The sequence below is a fragment of the Acipenser ruthenus genome, chromosome 16 (assembly GCF_902713425.1).
Source record: "Acipenser ruthenus chromosome 16, fAciRut3.2 maternal haplotype, whole genome shotgun sequence".
NCBI lineage: Eukaryota > Metazoa > Chordata > Actinopteri > Acipenseriformes > Acipenseridae > Acipenser > Acipenser ruthenus.
Genome location: NC_081204.1, coordinates 1,486,666 through 1,502,877, shown reverse-complemented (window position 1 = coordinate 1,502,877; position 16,212 = coordinate 1,486,666). Strand labels below are relative to the sequence as shown.

General features: G+C 43.5%; 1 protein-coding gene across 8 annotated transcripts in view; it reads right to left on the bottom strand.

The window, feature by feature from the left end:
* The window catches only part of LOC117963530 (cyclin-dependent kinase 17-like), a 45,599-nt gene extending 32,436 nt beyond the window's left edge, over positions 1-13,163 (bottom strand). The window contains exons 1-2 of one of the 8 annotated variants that reach the window (XR_009307444.1): positions 12,842-13,162; positions 758-915 (exon numbers count right to left, since the gene is read on the bottom strand). Coding sequence is in view for 7 of the 8 variants with exons in the window: in XM_058988309.1 (XP_058844292.1) it covers positions 758-915; positions 12,842-12,999 (316 nt within the window). In the remaining variant the exon portion in view is untranslated. Of the gene's footprint in view, positions 1-757; positions 916-11,729; positions 11,749-12,152; positions 12,808-12,841 lie in introns of those variants that run through there. The other 7 variants (XM_058988309.1, XM_058988310.1, XM_058988311.1 and 4 more) reach the window with 7 other exon arrangements.
* Between the last annotated feature and the right edge of the window lie 3,049 nt (positions 13,164-16,212).

Genomic DNA, 16,212 nt, shown 5'->3' with positions numbered 1-16,212 from the left:
CCTCAACTGAACGAGAACTTGCCAGGAATTACTGCAGATGTACTGACTGCACGCGCGTGACAAACCCGACATTGCAGCGATAGAAAACTCTTGGCACGACATTATTCTTGGCACGTAGACAAGAGGGAAGAAAACCTTGGGACAGCAAGATCTGTGCAATTATTACACTGTCTGACTCACTGGACACAGGCCCAGCATAAAGGTCTGTGACTGTCCAGAGCGAAGCACAAAACAGCTTGAAGCTGAAGTGTACCACAACATTCAAATCATTATTATTATACTAAAATATGATGCCTGGTGAGTTTGCTACCCTTAGGTTTACCTGTCTGTGTGTTGTACTGAAACCAGATTCTATTGGCTTTCCAACTTGTTTTAATCCCTTGAACCCCTCTGAAGCCTTCCTGTCCCTCTATTTGAACCAATCAGCCGCTCTTCTGTTACAACTTGCAGCAGCTGGAGGTTATATAATGCAATCTTTAAGACCTGTTGTAGGTCAAGAAAGCAAAACAAAAATGAAAAAAAAATCTTACCCTTACAGACAGATGATATGATAAAACAGGTGGATTGTGAGTCAACATCCTTGAAATGTAACAATTCTTTTTTTTTTTTAACTCAAAGGGGCATTACACCCTTGACATGCTTTTCCCTGGCTGGTGGTCGCAATGGTGAGCATTCAGGCAGTGGTGAGCACAGATGGTTCGTACTATATGGATTTTGGGGGGTTGGTCTGGGGTTTGGGGGGTGTTGTGGTTCTTACCGTTGTCGCGGGCACCATTGGGCTCATCCAGCGTGATCTGCTCTGCCAGCTCGGACAGCGAGTCGTCAACGGGACGGGCGCTGCGCAGAGACATTGACAGGCGACGCTTGATTATCTTCATCCTATCCATCCAGTCAGAGCCTCGCGGGGGGAAGTGCCTGAAGGGGCAGATAGAGAGCAGAAAGAGGTGAAATATGGACCTCAAAACACCATAGGATGCATGCTGTACAGTACAGCAGCAGGGATGGAAATAAGGCTCCCATTGCATAGCAGTTGAATCCATTCTGGTTTTGCGATGAGCTTATTAAGACACTCCTGAGCTTGTTACCTATAAACTGTGACTAATCAAGCTCGTAGTAACACCTGGAATGGGTGAAACTATTAAGCAGTAGGAGTCTTATTTCCCTACCTGCAGTAGCTATGTTTATATTTTCCAAGTGTAAAAGTGCCTTGTCATTTACTGTATGTGGGTTCTGGGGTTTACAGAACAACTGAGAACCACCTCTTTTGCTTTAGTAGTTAAACCAAGGGTTAGCTGCAAAAGTGGAGATTTTACAAAGGTTCACGAACACACTGCAAGCGGATTATATTTCTAGGTTACTGGTCAATTATGAGACACGTTTTGCGTGCATGAGGGAGGCTGTCCCTCCTCACAAACCCAAGTTTCAGATTTCGTCAGTTCCCCAGGGCACACAGAGGACTGAGCTGCAGCACAGAATCAATGTGAAGTCTGTCAGGTGGCAGAGAATCCCAGAGCTGGAGAGCAGCAGCAGCAGCAGCACATGCAGAGACACGGGTCTCTCAGCCTTAAGGCTGAATAGAACAGCTCTGTCAGAGCCGAGACCACACTCTACACCGACAATCCCACCGATGCAGCAACAGAACAGACAGAACAGACACGGCTTCAACATCTTTCAAAGTCACAAGATGCTTTACTGTTCTTTGTGCATCTCGTGTGCTGTGCTGTAGATCCTGGATGAGATTTGCTTTATGAGACTGTTGATTAGATTGCTTGCGATGAACACACATGTTGTACTGTATTTCCCCTTCCTATAGTTCTCCAGATGGCTCATACAATTTCTGTTACTTTACTTTAACCTCCGAATACAAAAACCATAAAAGTACTAAAGTTAATATAAGGACATTTTTGGCAGTGTCATTAACATACGTGTGCCAACGTACAGTATCATGCCACTAGACTTACCAAAATTATAATAGGTGTTGCCCATTTACAGCAAAATCCTCAAAAAAAAGAAAAAACATTTACCAGACCAGATCGTTTGAAGAGGAGAACCCAGACAGACACACGGACCTCCCCAAGGATCCCACAAAAAGCAGCCCCAGTATACGAGCACTATGAGGGAGGCTAGGTATTGATGAACCCCAGACTGCCTCAGCCTGGCTGCTCTAACAGATAACAGCTCTGCCAGGATCTGCACGCTATGGGTGTAGAAGATAAACTCCAGCTTAGCTTAGGCACAGCCCTGACACCACAAACACAAACGTATTCTGCTTTACTATTTAGAATCATGTACTGCAACAAAATGGGTTACTGTTTCTCAGCGGTGCTGTGGGTCAATACATTAGCCTTCTCTCTGCAGTCTATTCTAGGATAACTGTAAGGGTAATGTCTCCGTCTCTCTCTCTGTCTCTCTCCCTCCAGCATACCGTCTGCTGCTTAGACAGGGGTAGAGCTGAGAGTTGCAGAGTTATAACACACAACAGATCAATCAATTTGATCTAATTACCTTCATAGTTTTAAAGCAGGGCCTCTACGACATTGAGACAGATACACATTAACAGAGGCTCACACGAGCCCTGTTGGACGTGTCATTTTCCTACCCTTGGCACACAAAGCGCCCTGATTTAAATGATCTAAGCGCTAGAGGTCTATAGATCCACCATGGTGAAAGAAAAACAGCTGAATACAACAGGAAAGTGAAAGCAGCAAAGTGCCTCTGCTGTGAAACTTTGTGGGAAGTCGTGGGTTAATGGAATGATGGCAAATCGCTAGAATTCCATTCCGTTCACGTTTCCGAATCACACTAATCATCAGCTGCAATAAAACATGATGTCATCTGTGCTAGTTTTACAGAAATATAAGGAAACCCCATTCCACCCCCGAAATATAAAGACACAAGCCCCAATTTTGATTACATCTTTATACCAACCCCACCCCCTCTCCCCCCATTACTTTCCATTTTCCTCCCCTGGCACTTTTTACACGTGCCAGATTTCTGACACTGCAGTCCCATCTCCCACCTAGGAGAGGTGGCGAGTCAGAAAAGGCTGGTGTTGATTCAGATCTCGTTTCCATGGAAACCTGTCTGAACGAGCACTCCACATGCACCCTTCAGCCGTGCTGAGCTCACCCCCAGGCTGAGGAGCAGAACAGCAGGGGGGCTGGAAACATACGCTGTGCTCACCCCCAGCAATGAGGTTTTTCAGGTCCAGAAGAACCACCCACCTCCAGATTGAGGGTGTGCCCTGCTGCTCAGGTGCAATAGGAAAGCTGTGAATCTAGAGGTACAACCACAGGAAACATGGTGGAATAATTGACAGAAAAAAAGCAGCAAGCTAACCACACTGATGCAAACGTGAACAGGGTTTGAAAAACCACACCGGTCCTGCACCCAGTCCTGGGTTTCAATGCTGTATATTAGCCTATTTAAAATTATCAAGAGCCAGGACTTAGAGCAAATCAGGCACATGCTTTTCCTTTATAGCGACATGGATAACTCCTATCAGTAAAACTACAGACTCACACAGGACTTACTCATCCAGTAATAATTCATTCCAGTCAATCACCTGGAACCTGCCTGGCCATTTCAATAATAATAATAACATTCCTAAAACATCACACTTAACTGCACACCAGTTACTAAAAACTTTTGAAACGTTTTTATCCGAGGGCGGTCCACTCTCCTTATTTAATATACACAGTGCAGTCGCTGCAGCAGTGCGGAGGCGCTGCGATTCAGACCCCTGATCTTGCGGTGGGCAGAGAAGCACCATCATCAACCCCACTGCAGTGTCAGAGAGGAACGCTTGCAAACACAATTCAAGCTGAGTGGAGGCTTTCGCTTTGCACGCCTAGCAAACAGGCACCTGCAGTACTGTTCTGTGCATCGGTTTCCATTTGTTACAGCAGCAAATGTAAGCTTTTAAAGCAGCGGAAAGCACATTGAGAATGGGAGTATAGTATCCTGCAGGGTGTGGAAACTTTATCGGGGGGGAGGGGGGTGGGGGTGATATTCAAAAGATCTTGATCTATTACAGGATCTACAGTACTGTGCAGTATTGAAGGTCAGTTAGCGGTTAATTTCAGTTGGTGGGCAGCAGCAAAGATTTATGGACATGATAATGGGCTCCAAGTGGCCTGATCAGTATTCCTAGACTGTAATTGCAACAGGAAATCAAGGACCACTGTGTCCCGCGTCTGTAATGCATTGCACACGTCCCATTTAAGGCAACTGCAGACCTGCCCACGTGAGGCTGGTGACCCAGCGGGGGGAGCTGGAAGATGACAGCTGCAGAGAGAAGCGTGGCATTCAAATTGAGTCAATCGATACCCTTATAAAATTGACTGGGGTATTTTTACAATTTTGCCATGTATTTCCCATGGTTATACTATTCACCACAGTTTACCTTGGTTTGCCATGTTTATTCATAGTACCTTAGCTCTATATTCTTCACCATGCTTTATTACACTTTGCTGTGCTTTTACTATGGTAAACGTTTTATAAGGGTATGCACATTAACATGGAGCCTTATTACGGGGTGAAGAGAATTGCAGCCTTACAGCGCTCCCTTATCGTTTTACATTTTGATAACTCACGGATCGGCCACGCTGACTTTGAATTGTACAGGTGCTATATTCCACCGCATAAGAGCCCTTTGCTAATTCCCCATCTTCAAAATCGGACGCGTTTTTGATGTGCAAGTCAGACAGGAAATACAAAAGGAGCACTGTAATCTGAGACAGCGGTACAAGTGCATAGAATCTTTTGAATCAGATTAGTTTTCTGTATGTAATCAGCTTTATACACAATATAGCTAAGAGCCCAAAAAATAAAAAAAGCAGAATCGATAGCAGAGCTGGGGACCAGGGGAGTGAATCAGCATGATAATTCAGAGACAATGTTAGAGCACAGAGAGTAGCTGCAGCCTTGTATCGGAGATTGAAAATGAGGGTAGCACGGTAGCTATACTAGAAATACCTTCAAGTAGCTGGGATTTGGAGAAGGAGGTTCTGAAATGGAGGGTTTTGCAGTACGGCAATCAGCGGAAGGCTATAAAAGATGCAGTTGCTGCAGAGAGCATCGATCTGGAAACTCAAGCCGTGGCTTTTAGTTGAAAAGTGCAGCTCTGACTAATAGACAGAACGAGCTTTGACTCTGCCCCACACCTCGGGGGACCAGCACATTAACTACAGGACAGCTGTATGAACAGCTTAGCAATCCCGAGGACAGGAGCTGCAAGACGACTAGCAGTCATGGGAGCATGTAGGGTAACCTGAACCTCCTCCGTTTCTTCCAGTCTGTCCAGAACAAAGATGCAAAATGCACTCCCTGCATCTACTGTACAGATTAATGACAGCAAAGAATAACACAACTAGTTTTAAAAGGATCAGTAGACAGAAACAGACACTGCTAGCGATAACTGTGAGGCACGGAGGTGCAAGGGTTAATGTCCATCCAGGGTGGCTATAGAGAGAACTGGCCAGTTTATGCTACATAAAAATAAAAAAACACACAATATTAACATATTTGAAGGACACCATCCATCAAGAGGTAGTGTTCTTACATAAATGCTGATTCAATCATTCTAATTGTTATGACTCATTCAAGCAGGCACGGTGGGACAGCCTCACAATGGAGTGCCCGATCTCAACATCTGGTGTGTCGTGTGTGTGTGTGTCAGGGACATACTGGTCCACAGCCAGCCCCTGCATTGCAGTTCATCCCTCTCCTCCGCACGGTGGCCTGACCAAAGCTGTGTCTGTGGGGAGCTGCACTCCCTGCTTCTCCTCCACACAACAAGCAGGTAGGGAGGGAGCCAGAGCACTGCTACTGTACAGCACAGCTCACTGCAGGACTGCGGAGGGTCAGCTGTCCCAACGGAATACAACTGCTGCCTGCCAAGTTTCATCGTGCTACAGCACACACTTCTCCCCTGGCATGCCCTGTCATTTGTCCCTTCATCACCATACTGTAAACACAACAAAAGGAACCAAAACACAACATTTCCATTGATGCAAAAGAATCACAAAAGCAGATTATAAAACGCATTACAGCTGAGAAGGAAACTCTGAGTCGGCCCCGCTGTTTTATCCATGGCTGTGCATGTTTTACTGTACCATTTCAAATAGTGCTATTAAACTGCGCTTCAGCAAGAGCATGGCTGGTAGTAACCCTTTATTATTTTTTTAATAATCCGTACACTGTTGCATACCTGTCAACTCCATAGAGCAGAGGTGGGCAACTCCGGTCCTTCAGGGCCGCTGTCCCTCCTGGTTTTTGTTCCCTAAATTACTTAATTGGACCAATTTAGTGCTTATTAGAAGCTTAATTGGTCAGTTGGAACAAACACCAAGAGGGGGGCCAGAATTGCCCATCCCTGCCGTAGATTGACCGACTAAGACTCGACATGCAGAATGGATCTGCATAAACAGTGATTGCAATCTGCAGCAGGTCATCAATTCCCTTTCTCTGACCACAATTTATGCTTGGGTAATCTCTCCCACAGGGTATCCGGGATTAAAACATTCTTCATCTTATAAAAACAGTAATGCAGATGCTACTTGTAATTAGTGTGCTGATTTACTGATGCAAACAAGCCATTGCAAATTATGCATAGTACTGTGTGTTTATTACTGCTTTGAATCAAATAATGTATCATCTTAACTACATCCCAACGGCTCTTAAATTCTCAACTCGCACTGCGAGCACAGCAAAGCCAGTTTTCAATGTTAAAAAAAATTGTCTTTCAATTAGGGTCAGATTCCTGGTCAGCCTCAGAGACACCCCAGCCCAAGAAACAGCCCAGAAACTCAGAGCAGACACACGTTTTCCCTGCCCGGAGCTGCCTTGCTCAGGTACAGTACATCCCAAATTTTAAAATAATATTTTCTACCAGCAGTAAAGAAAAAGTATTTATTGAGACTGCAGTTTAATAACTCTTATTATTTAAGCACTCTTAACTGCTTAAGTAAACCATCCATGCAGAGATCTCAATGAACTTGCATGCATGCATGGAGAGAGAGAGAGAGAGAGAGAGAGAGAGAGAGAGAGAGAGAGAGAGAGAGAGAGAGAGAGAGAGAGAGAGAGAGAGAGAGAGAGAGAGAGAGAGAGAGAGAGGAGAGAGAGAGTCTAGCTGACAGGTCCACACTAAGCCCTATAGTAACCGTGAGCAGTTAGCATCTCTGCCTAAGGCACCAGCAACTGCTGAAAACACCACAGAGAATACGCCAATGAAATAAAACCCAGCTTTGTCCTGACAGGAAAACATAGACTGAGCATAAAGCTACATCCAATAAAACAAGCAATAAAGCCTGAATCTGAGTCACTGGAAAAAGGAGACGCAGGACTGCCTGCGGTTGGATAAATCATGCCGACAGAAAGCATCCGTCCCCAGAGAGAAATGGCCTGTGCAGTGCATCCCCGGGAAAGAAAGAAGCACATTTCCTCCCTAATGAAGCTGTTTGTTTCATCTGGCTAATGAGGAAGGGGAGTGGTGGCTGGAGTGTGTACAGACTGGGAGCCTGCTGCTAACCCTTATAAGCAGCAATAATTAAAAAAAAAAAAAAAAAAACAACAACAACTGAATATGCAACATTAGTTACAGTGCAGTGCAGGCAGCTTCAGGTGATTAGTCCAGCTGCATGTGGTGCACTGCTAGCTCTCCTCCAATTAAGCTAGCTGGATTCTCAAGCACTGCAGATAACAAGATGGGTTTGTTTATGAACACTGTGCAATGCTGCTGTGTTGCCTGAAGCCTTACCTCATCTATTGGTCTCACCGTTCCGGAAAACTATGGTGTTCTAGAAGTTTGGAACTTTTAACCACTCACACACGCACACACACACACACACACACACTTACTTCAATTCCTGCGACAGTAAATTACATTCTATTAGAAGATGCATTCTGTTTCACGGTCACTGTATGCGACACGATGGTACGGCTCCCAGCATCTTTACCTCAAACGCTTTTCACCTTTAATAGCATGGTACTGTACTTTCATAGCTTACAGCATGATGTTGCCCTACAAGACCAACCGTGTATCTGTTAAGCTCCGAATGACTTTAGGTATTGGATTCACCGTGCTAGAGGATATAGTCATCTCACACAGGTGCATTTTTCTAATCACACCATAAGCCACGAAACGCCTTGTATGCAAGCACAAGCATATAAACAGATTTTTTTACTGTAATGCAAGTCGCACAGAGTGCACTGCATGATCAAATCCCTGCTTGGAACAAATTATCAATGCCGGGTGAAGCAGTTCCTGAGACACAGCCTTCAGTAGACAAATTAAAATCCAACAATCACGCATACTGCTAGTACTGTAGGTGAGGTAGATGCTGATAACCTCAACAATGTGGACTGTTTCCTCAATTCTAACCTGTTCTGATGTTATGCAAGGAATGCAGATGACGTTGTACAGTAAATATGGAGATCCTGACCTCCATTCACAGCATGTTAAACTTCTTGTAACCTTTACAGTACATGTAATGTTTCATCAAACTCAGGCAAAGACTGTTCAACAGTATATCATTTTATACAACTCCATATAAAAACATAACAGCAATTTAAAAAAAATCAGGCTTTTCAAGCCTTCCTGAAAAGTATATAATAAAAAAATAAATCAGAAAACGTTTGCCAATTCTACCATGGCAGTGTTACATGTTATCAGGGTGTATTTATAGCTAAAATTGAGATCACTTTATATTAAGCACTTTACTTAAGAAAATAAAAAAAACTGTTAAAAAAAAAATAACACAGCATATGGAAGTAAAAGCAAAGCTCTGGAATCTGCCATGCTTTCTGGGAAGGCTGCCCAGCAGGTAAAGGGTTAAGCACGGCTGAAAGAGATAATTCTATTACAGCAAAGCTGTTGCGTCTATGCCTTTACAGCAAAAAGGGTACTTTGAGAGAAGAGGAAATCCACAGCATTTACTGTGCATGTATATTAGATGGGATTATTGCATTCTGCTCTATTGAATTGGTACCACAGTCCCAGTCTGCGTGTCAAGCTGTTAGAGACTGACCCAGATTCCAGCTGGGATCCCTGCCACTGCTCGTCCAGTACCCAGGCCCACCAGGAAGAAACTAATACACCACGCCCTTTACTAGCATTAAATACTACGCAAGCTGTCCACTCCCTCGGCTTTAACTGGGAAGGCACACACAGACCAGTAAATGCAAATATCAAGCACATTTTCCTCTGGATAATCAGAGCCACACTTCCTCCTCGTCACTAAGCGCTAACAACTAGGTCACACTGTCTCCCAATCCATCAGCTCTAACCACTAGGCAACTGTACCTCCCAGTCCCTCATCTCTAACTACTAGCCCACCCTGCCTCCCAGACCCCTATTCATTACATTTTATTTTAAATTCTGTCGCATTTTCACTCAAAGACACATTCTGATTCCGGGAAGTGTCAAAGTTCAGGGTTTAATCAGAGCCGCGGATATATCATTGGCACGTGGCCGGTGGCTGCACACCCACTCCAACACGACAGCGCAGAATTTATAGCGTCATAAACCAGACAGGTCCATAAAACACACAAGCTGATCAGCAAACTTTACGGCAAAGGAAAGCGTAGGGGCAAAGAGCAAGACCGCAGACAATACTAGTCAACAACATACAGGTGGTGCTGTGTGCAATATCTGTCTGCGACTGCACAGGACAGGACGCAGGACAGACATGTAGAGCCACTCCAGTGTTACTGCCCATGCAGACACAGGGACTAATTACTAACAATTCAAGGTGTCATTTCTCCAGCAGCTATCCTCCACATTTTCTAGTACTGACCGAAATCGCTGGTAACTTTCCACTAAGGCTGGAAGAGTTTAAACGGTATGAAAACAGATTTTCATTTTAATTATTGTGATATCCCCTTACTTCACACCTCAATCACAGCAAGGTAGACTCCTGTGTAGAGGATATGCTGTGCATCAAATAATAATAGAGAGAGCGCATCTGCAGGTTATTGACCATCTTGATAGTTTGGGATTGCTAAACTGCCAGTGGCTTCAGACTTTCTTTTAAGAAGCAATAAATAAAATAAGGAATTCGGTCAGTCAGAGCTTGGGATTCACTGAGCCCCACAATCCTGTTTTCAACAAGCCACATCTTTCATGTAAACAGTAATTTGCTGAAAACATAAGTTATTTCTGTAGCTTAGAGCTGCTATTACAGTTAATCTGCTACTATAGGAAACAAAATGGACAATAATTGATACTGTTTTCCCTGGTTTGAAAGCTATATATTTTGCTGTTCCAAAACACTACTTTGATTATTATCCTTGCTGGTAAAGCATATCTGTGTGTGTCCACGTGTGTGTGCGTGCGTGCGTGGCAGACAGAGGCACATTTTCAGTGCCTCAGCCCATATACCAAACTTGTATTTACATAGATCTAGAGAAGCGCTTTTTGAATTAAGAAACTAGATTATTTAGCACAATATTTAAGAGCATCAAAACACGGGGCTGTACGGAGACATCTGTCTGCATGTCAAACTGTACGTCTTCACACAGGTTCAATCACGTCTGATTTGCAGCAGCATGCACATTACTAATGCTGCAATAGCTTTGGTGAAATGTGTCTTCATTACGATCTTTTCACTTGCTTGCTGTGTGCTAGTTTAATACTGGAATGATACCGATGTTTTGGCTGCATTTCATGCCAGGGAACTAGTCCAGCTGTGTCAGTCAGGCCCTAAATAAGATCTATCCCACGCTGGAATATCTCGCCACCCGTGGTTTGTATTCCAAGGAATACCTCTGTTCACTACTAGGTGTCATCCTTATTTATCTATGTATAAAAAAATATACCAGAGCCATTTTTATACTAGTCTTCTTACACAATAACCTATTTAAACACGTTTTTATATTATTATTATTATGCACACAACTCAAATTATTAAATACATGCTTGTTAAATTCTATCACATAAACGATACCTTGACAAGCGAAAATGCATCATTACAAACAAAATGGCCAGGATGTTATGTATGTATGTATGTATGTATGTATGTATGTATGTATTATGTGTAGTTCAATGTCGTAGCACAGTATGTTCTACAATAATGAGAATCTCAATTTTCCAAACCACCGCTGCAGACCGCATCCTCAGCTCAATACATGTACACAGCTGTTTGTACATACACGACGCGCTACGTCTTAAGATACTAAGAGGATGTATCACATACTGTAATGTATTGCATGATCCAGGACAACGGAGGGCTATTTATTGTAGTGTTTAACTGGTAATTAATAGTCTTATTATTATTATTTGTACAGAAAACATAGGCAAATGCGCTATTCCACACTGCCTAAGGAAACAAACCTACCCTAACCCGAAAAATGGCCCATTCATAATGTGTCGTATTATTGGGAATTACGTGACTGTTAAAAATTGGATGGTTTAAGAAGCGTGGATACAAAACACTGTTTTTATTAAATAAATAAATAAATAAATAAATAAAATCCGTCTAGGCCTATCCTCCCTTTTCGGGGTTCAATCGCATTTTCCTGCTTCCGAGAAGCCAGAGGCGCTCCCTCCAATACGGCGTAGCGACTCTACACTCCTGGCCTTGGGTTAAAAATAAATAAATAAATAATGTAGCCAAAAATAACATCGCAATTTTCATTAGCGAAAAAAAAAAAACATTTCTGCGGCATTTCATTTTTAAATACGTCTCTTTGTCATTTATAATGTGTTAACTTTAGGCTACGAAACCCACCAAAGCAGTGAAGCGGTATTCCAGCAGAAGTTTCACAGCACAATACACACTGCATACTCCGGACTGCTTGTTTAATCCCGGCATGTTGCGAGAAACAATGAACCCAAACAATACCAAAAACCGAGCAATTCTGAAACAATGTATCACGCTGTGAACAGCAAAAATATATACATTGTATCATAAAGATTAACAAGTCCAGCTTTTCTGTTTATGTTTTGGAATAAAACTACCAAAAACAACTGACATTATTTGCAAAACCGTAGTATTTGTAAATAAAACAAACAAACAAATCAAAAACAAAAAAAAACGAGGAGAGTAGCCTACAAACCAAAACATTTCAATTATATATATATATATATATATATATATATATATATATATATATATATATAAAGACATCCAAACTGCACATTCACCACTTACCAGCGTGCAAACTGTGAGAGATGACGGAATCGTATCTCGGGTCGTGCTTGTAATAATAATTTGCTTCTCCTGTTCGGGTTGGTTCTACTACTAGTAAATTGCCGTGTTATTACGATTAATAAAACTCAGGAGGCTGGCAGCTTCATGATCCCGGAAAACACTGACTACAGAACCCGAAGACAGAGTCGTCTGCATGAAAGCCATCTATCGCCGTGACCAAAATAAATCTTTTATTTTCGATTGTCACCCACCGATCAGCAGCGGAGCCAAGTCAATGCTTGGCAGGACAGATAGTTTCAACGCCTGTCAAACTCCAGACGTGTCGTATTCGGACAAGAGGTTGCACACAGGATCTCCGTTCTGTTTTACAAGTTAGGGTTCTTAGAAATCAACCCAGCAAAGCGAACGCTGCTGTGGTGCGTACTGTGTAGTACTGCTTCCCCGCCTCTACCAACACGGCATCGCAGGTAGAAACATTCCTGTAACCGATCTTTGCACAGCAATCCCAGTGGCGGGGTGGAAACAGAGACGAAGCGCAACACCACAAAGTTTCTTCGCTCTGACACTAGAGTGGAGTCCGGAGGCGGTACTGCCCGGCCGGTGTTGAACAGTGCAAGGTACAGGAGTCCCCTCGCGCTTGTGCACAGAGTGTCGACACTGTCTGTGGTATATAAATCATACTCACATACCCACGGGGTGTTAGTCTATTACTGTAATCATCCCGAAGATGACCAGTGACCTGATCAGCTGTGTCAGTCAGGCCACCAGACGGAAGGTCTATCCCACGCTGGAATATCTCGCCTCTTGTGATTTGCAAGGGTACGCATTTGGCGCTAGGGTACCTCATAGAGCGCCAGCAACATTCAATTCTGGCGCCACTGTTTAATCGTGTTTTATTGTATTCCTTACATGATGATGATGATAGTTTCTCAACGGGTCTGGACTACTCACATGACCCACCCCACAATCATCCACACACACAGGAGAGAAGGTTTGTGTCGTGTGGGAAGTTGTGAGGGGGGCTTAATTAATGCGGGGTTTGATAATTTAGTTAAACTTTCAAAACAGTTTAGCACCAATTTTCCAAACGGTTCCCTGGTTTGTATTCCAATGAACACATCTGTTCACTACTAGGTGGCATCCCTATTAAGATATGTATAAACATATACCAGATTACATAAACCAGTCTGAGCCCATCTGAAAATTGGATCACATTTTGTTTTAAAGAAGCCCACAGCCAAATTGGCTGTCTAAGTGATACCAATCGCTTTATCCTATTTGTAAACTGCCTGGGCCCACAACCATACTGTACTGGCACCACGACTGCCAACAAAACTCCTTTCGAATGGGGAAAAAAGGAGGAAAGAAATGAGTTTGCTGGCAAGTAAAATAAATTGGATGTATCGTTTGAGATGCTGCGCAGAGATTACACGGCTGCAGATAGACGGATTATTAAACTAAATCCCTGGAAAACAGACAGAGGCACAGATCAAGCAGATTGGATTTGGCACTCACATTATGTACATACAGTGAGTGAGTCAGGGATGGAAACGCGACTCCTATTGCATATCAGCCTCTCTCATTCCAGGTTTTACTGCACGCTTGATTAGCCACAGTGTGTATAGGCAACACGCTCAGGTGTGTTTTACTGAACTCATAGTGAAACCAGGAATGGATCGAACTGCTATGCGATGGGAGTCTTATTTACATCTCTGGTGTCAGCCTTACAGTGTGGGTTATGCACTCCCAAACAGACGACTACATCAAAGATACAGGTCCAGCTGGTTCATTCATTGTGATGATATGCAAGCAGACTCAGATGATGGCGTGTATTGAGATTCACTTTACTTGATTTGACATAAATAAAGATAGATTTAATCCATGTTCCCCTAACGGGTGTCTGTCAGTCCATATTGCAAAACAAAACCAGAGCCCAAAGTCGCTCAGCACCGCCCAATGTTAATAGTATTAAATGAACTCCCTGCAGAATCACGTCCTTCTTTAAGCCTTCGCTGCCACCTGCCGTGCAATCTGTGAACTGCAGTCTCCGTGTAGAATATGCACAGCACATTACTGAGCCCTTCCTCCGTGTTTCTTCACTGTAACAGAGCCCCCAACTCTCCCTCAATCTGTACCCCTCTATACTGTAACAGAGCCCCCAACTCTCCCTCAATCTGTACCCCTCTATACTGTAACAGAGCCCCCAACTCTCCCTCAATCTGTACCCCTCTATACTGTAACAGAGCCCCCAACTCTCCATCAATCTGTACCCCTCTATATTGTAACAGAGCCCCCAACTCTCCCTCAATCTGTACTCCTCTATACTGTAACAGAGCCCCCAACTTTCATTTACAGATCAGTCATTGGAAACTGTACAGAAACCTTGGCCACTAGAGGGCAGTGCAAGCTAAAATATTCCATACAAACCCCTGGTCATCCCATGCATTTCTTTTTAATCCTTTATTACACAAACCTCACACAAAATAGCTCGGCCAATCAGGTTCTCAGTACAGCCATCAATTTTCTTACTGCTTGTTGGCTGTAGGAATGGCGTTGCAGTAAACGAAGAAGCACTCATTAGCTTCTGTGAGTGTGAGTACCCTGTTAGCTGAACCCGCTATGGGGCTGTTATACCCGGTTTCCACAGGCACAAGCAGACTGTGAGAGCCCCAGGCCGAACGAGGCTGTTGCAGAGGGGACGGTGCAGCCCTGCTTCACAGAGCTCTGTACCATTAGTGTTGTTAAACTGATGAAAAGAATGTTAAAAGCACTGTGGTTTCCAAAATATAAAAGCCACCATTGCCTACTGCAGGGGTTTGCACCCTGGTGGAGAGCGACTGACTCTCCTGGTATTCATTTCAACCCAGCGCTCCGTTACTTCTTTGAACCAATTATTGGCTTAACTAGTCAAGAGCAACAGGTGTTCCAGATCTTTAGCCAGTGATGATGTGAAGACACCTCGACAACATGCAGGATTGGGGCTCTCCAGGACCAGGGTTGGGGACCCCTGTTCAACTGTATAACAGGAGCCACTGCACACAGGAAGAAACACACACAAGTTTTAAATAGGCGATACTGATGCAGATATTTTGATGTGTTTGTTTGTTTTCGTCAGATTCAATGTCTATTTTCTTGCCAGAGGATTGCTGTTTTCAGATGTCGTGTGTGTGATCAGAGGATTGCTGTTTGTATCTGGTGTGTGTGATCAGAGGATTGCTGTTTGTATCTGGTGTGTGTGATCAGAGGATTGCTGTTTGTATCTGGTGTGTGTGATCAGAGGATTGCTGTTTGTATCTGGTGTGTGTGATCAGAGGATGCTGTTTGTATGTGGTTTTCACGTTTCCACAGTGAGCTATCAGCATGAGAAGAGCCGTGTCACTGACTCCTGTGACAGAGAGAAAGGGTGTCTGCAGGATCTCATGTATTCACTCTGGTTATACATTTGCAGGGTTTGTCATGACTTTAAATATGCTTTACTATACCTCTCTGGGCTTGGCAGACCTTACCTATGATCTACTATGCGTTCACTATTATTAGACTTGGCTATGGTAAACTTTAACAAGGGGTAACCAAGTTGTGTTTAAAGCTGCACAACCTCACCATCATATTGAAATATAAACCACTTTGGGGTTCTGTAGTTTAGCTGATGGAAAGCACATGTCGTTGACTGGTAAGTTGGTTTACATTACCGAAAGCTGTAGGGTTGCTGAAACACCAAAAATAACCACCACCGCAAAACAGTGCAATTCAGTGACTGATGTGCAAGTGAATGACTGAAGTTTCATGCTGGTTTACCTCTCCTCCTGAAACCTGCGTCCTTCTAGGATCCGTGCAGCACTGGAAGCTTGTGGCTCCGATTAGTATTTTATTCTTATATCAAGAGCCTTAAGGAAACATTCAAACACATTACATTTCCATAACGGTAACATGTGAAAAATGTACAACAACGTGTTTTTTTAATTTTTTTTTATTAGGATCAGCTGAAAATGCATATAGATTGTCATAAGAAAACCAAAGGGAATGAGCTGCGCTAGAAGCCAGCGAGGGGTATGATGTGAGT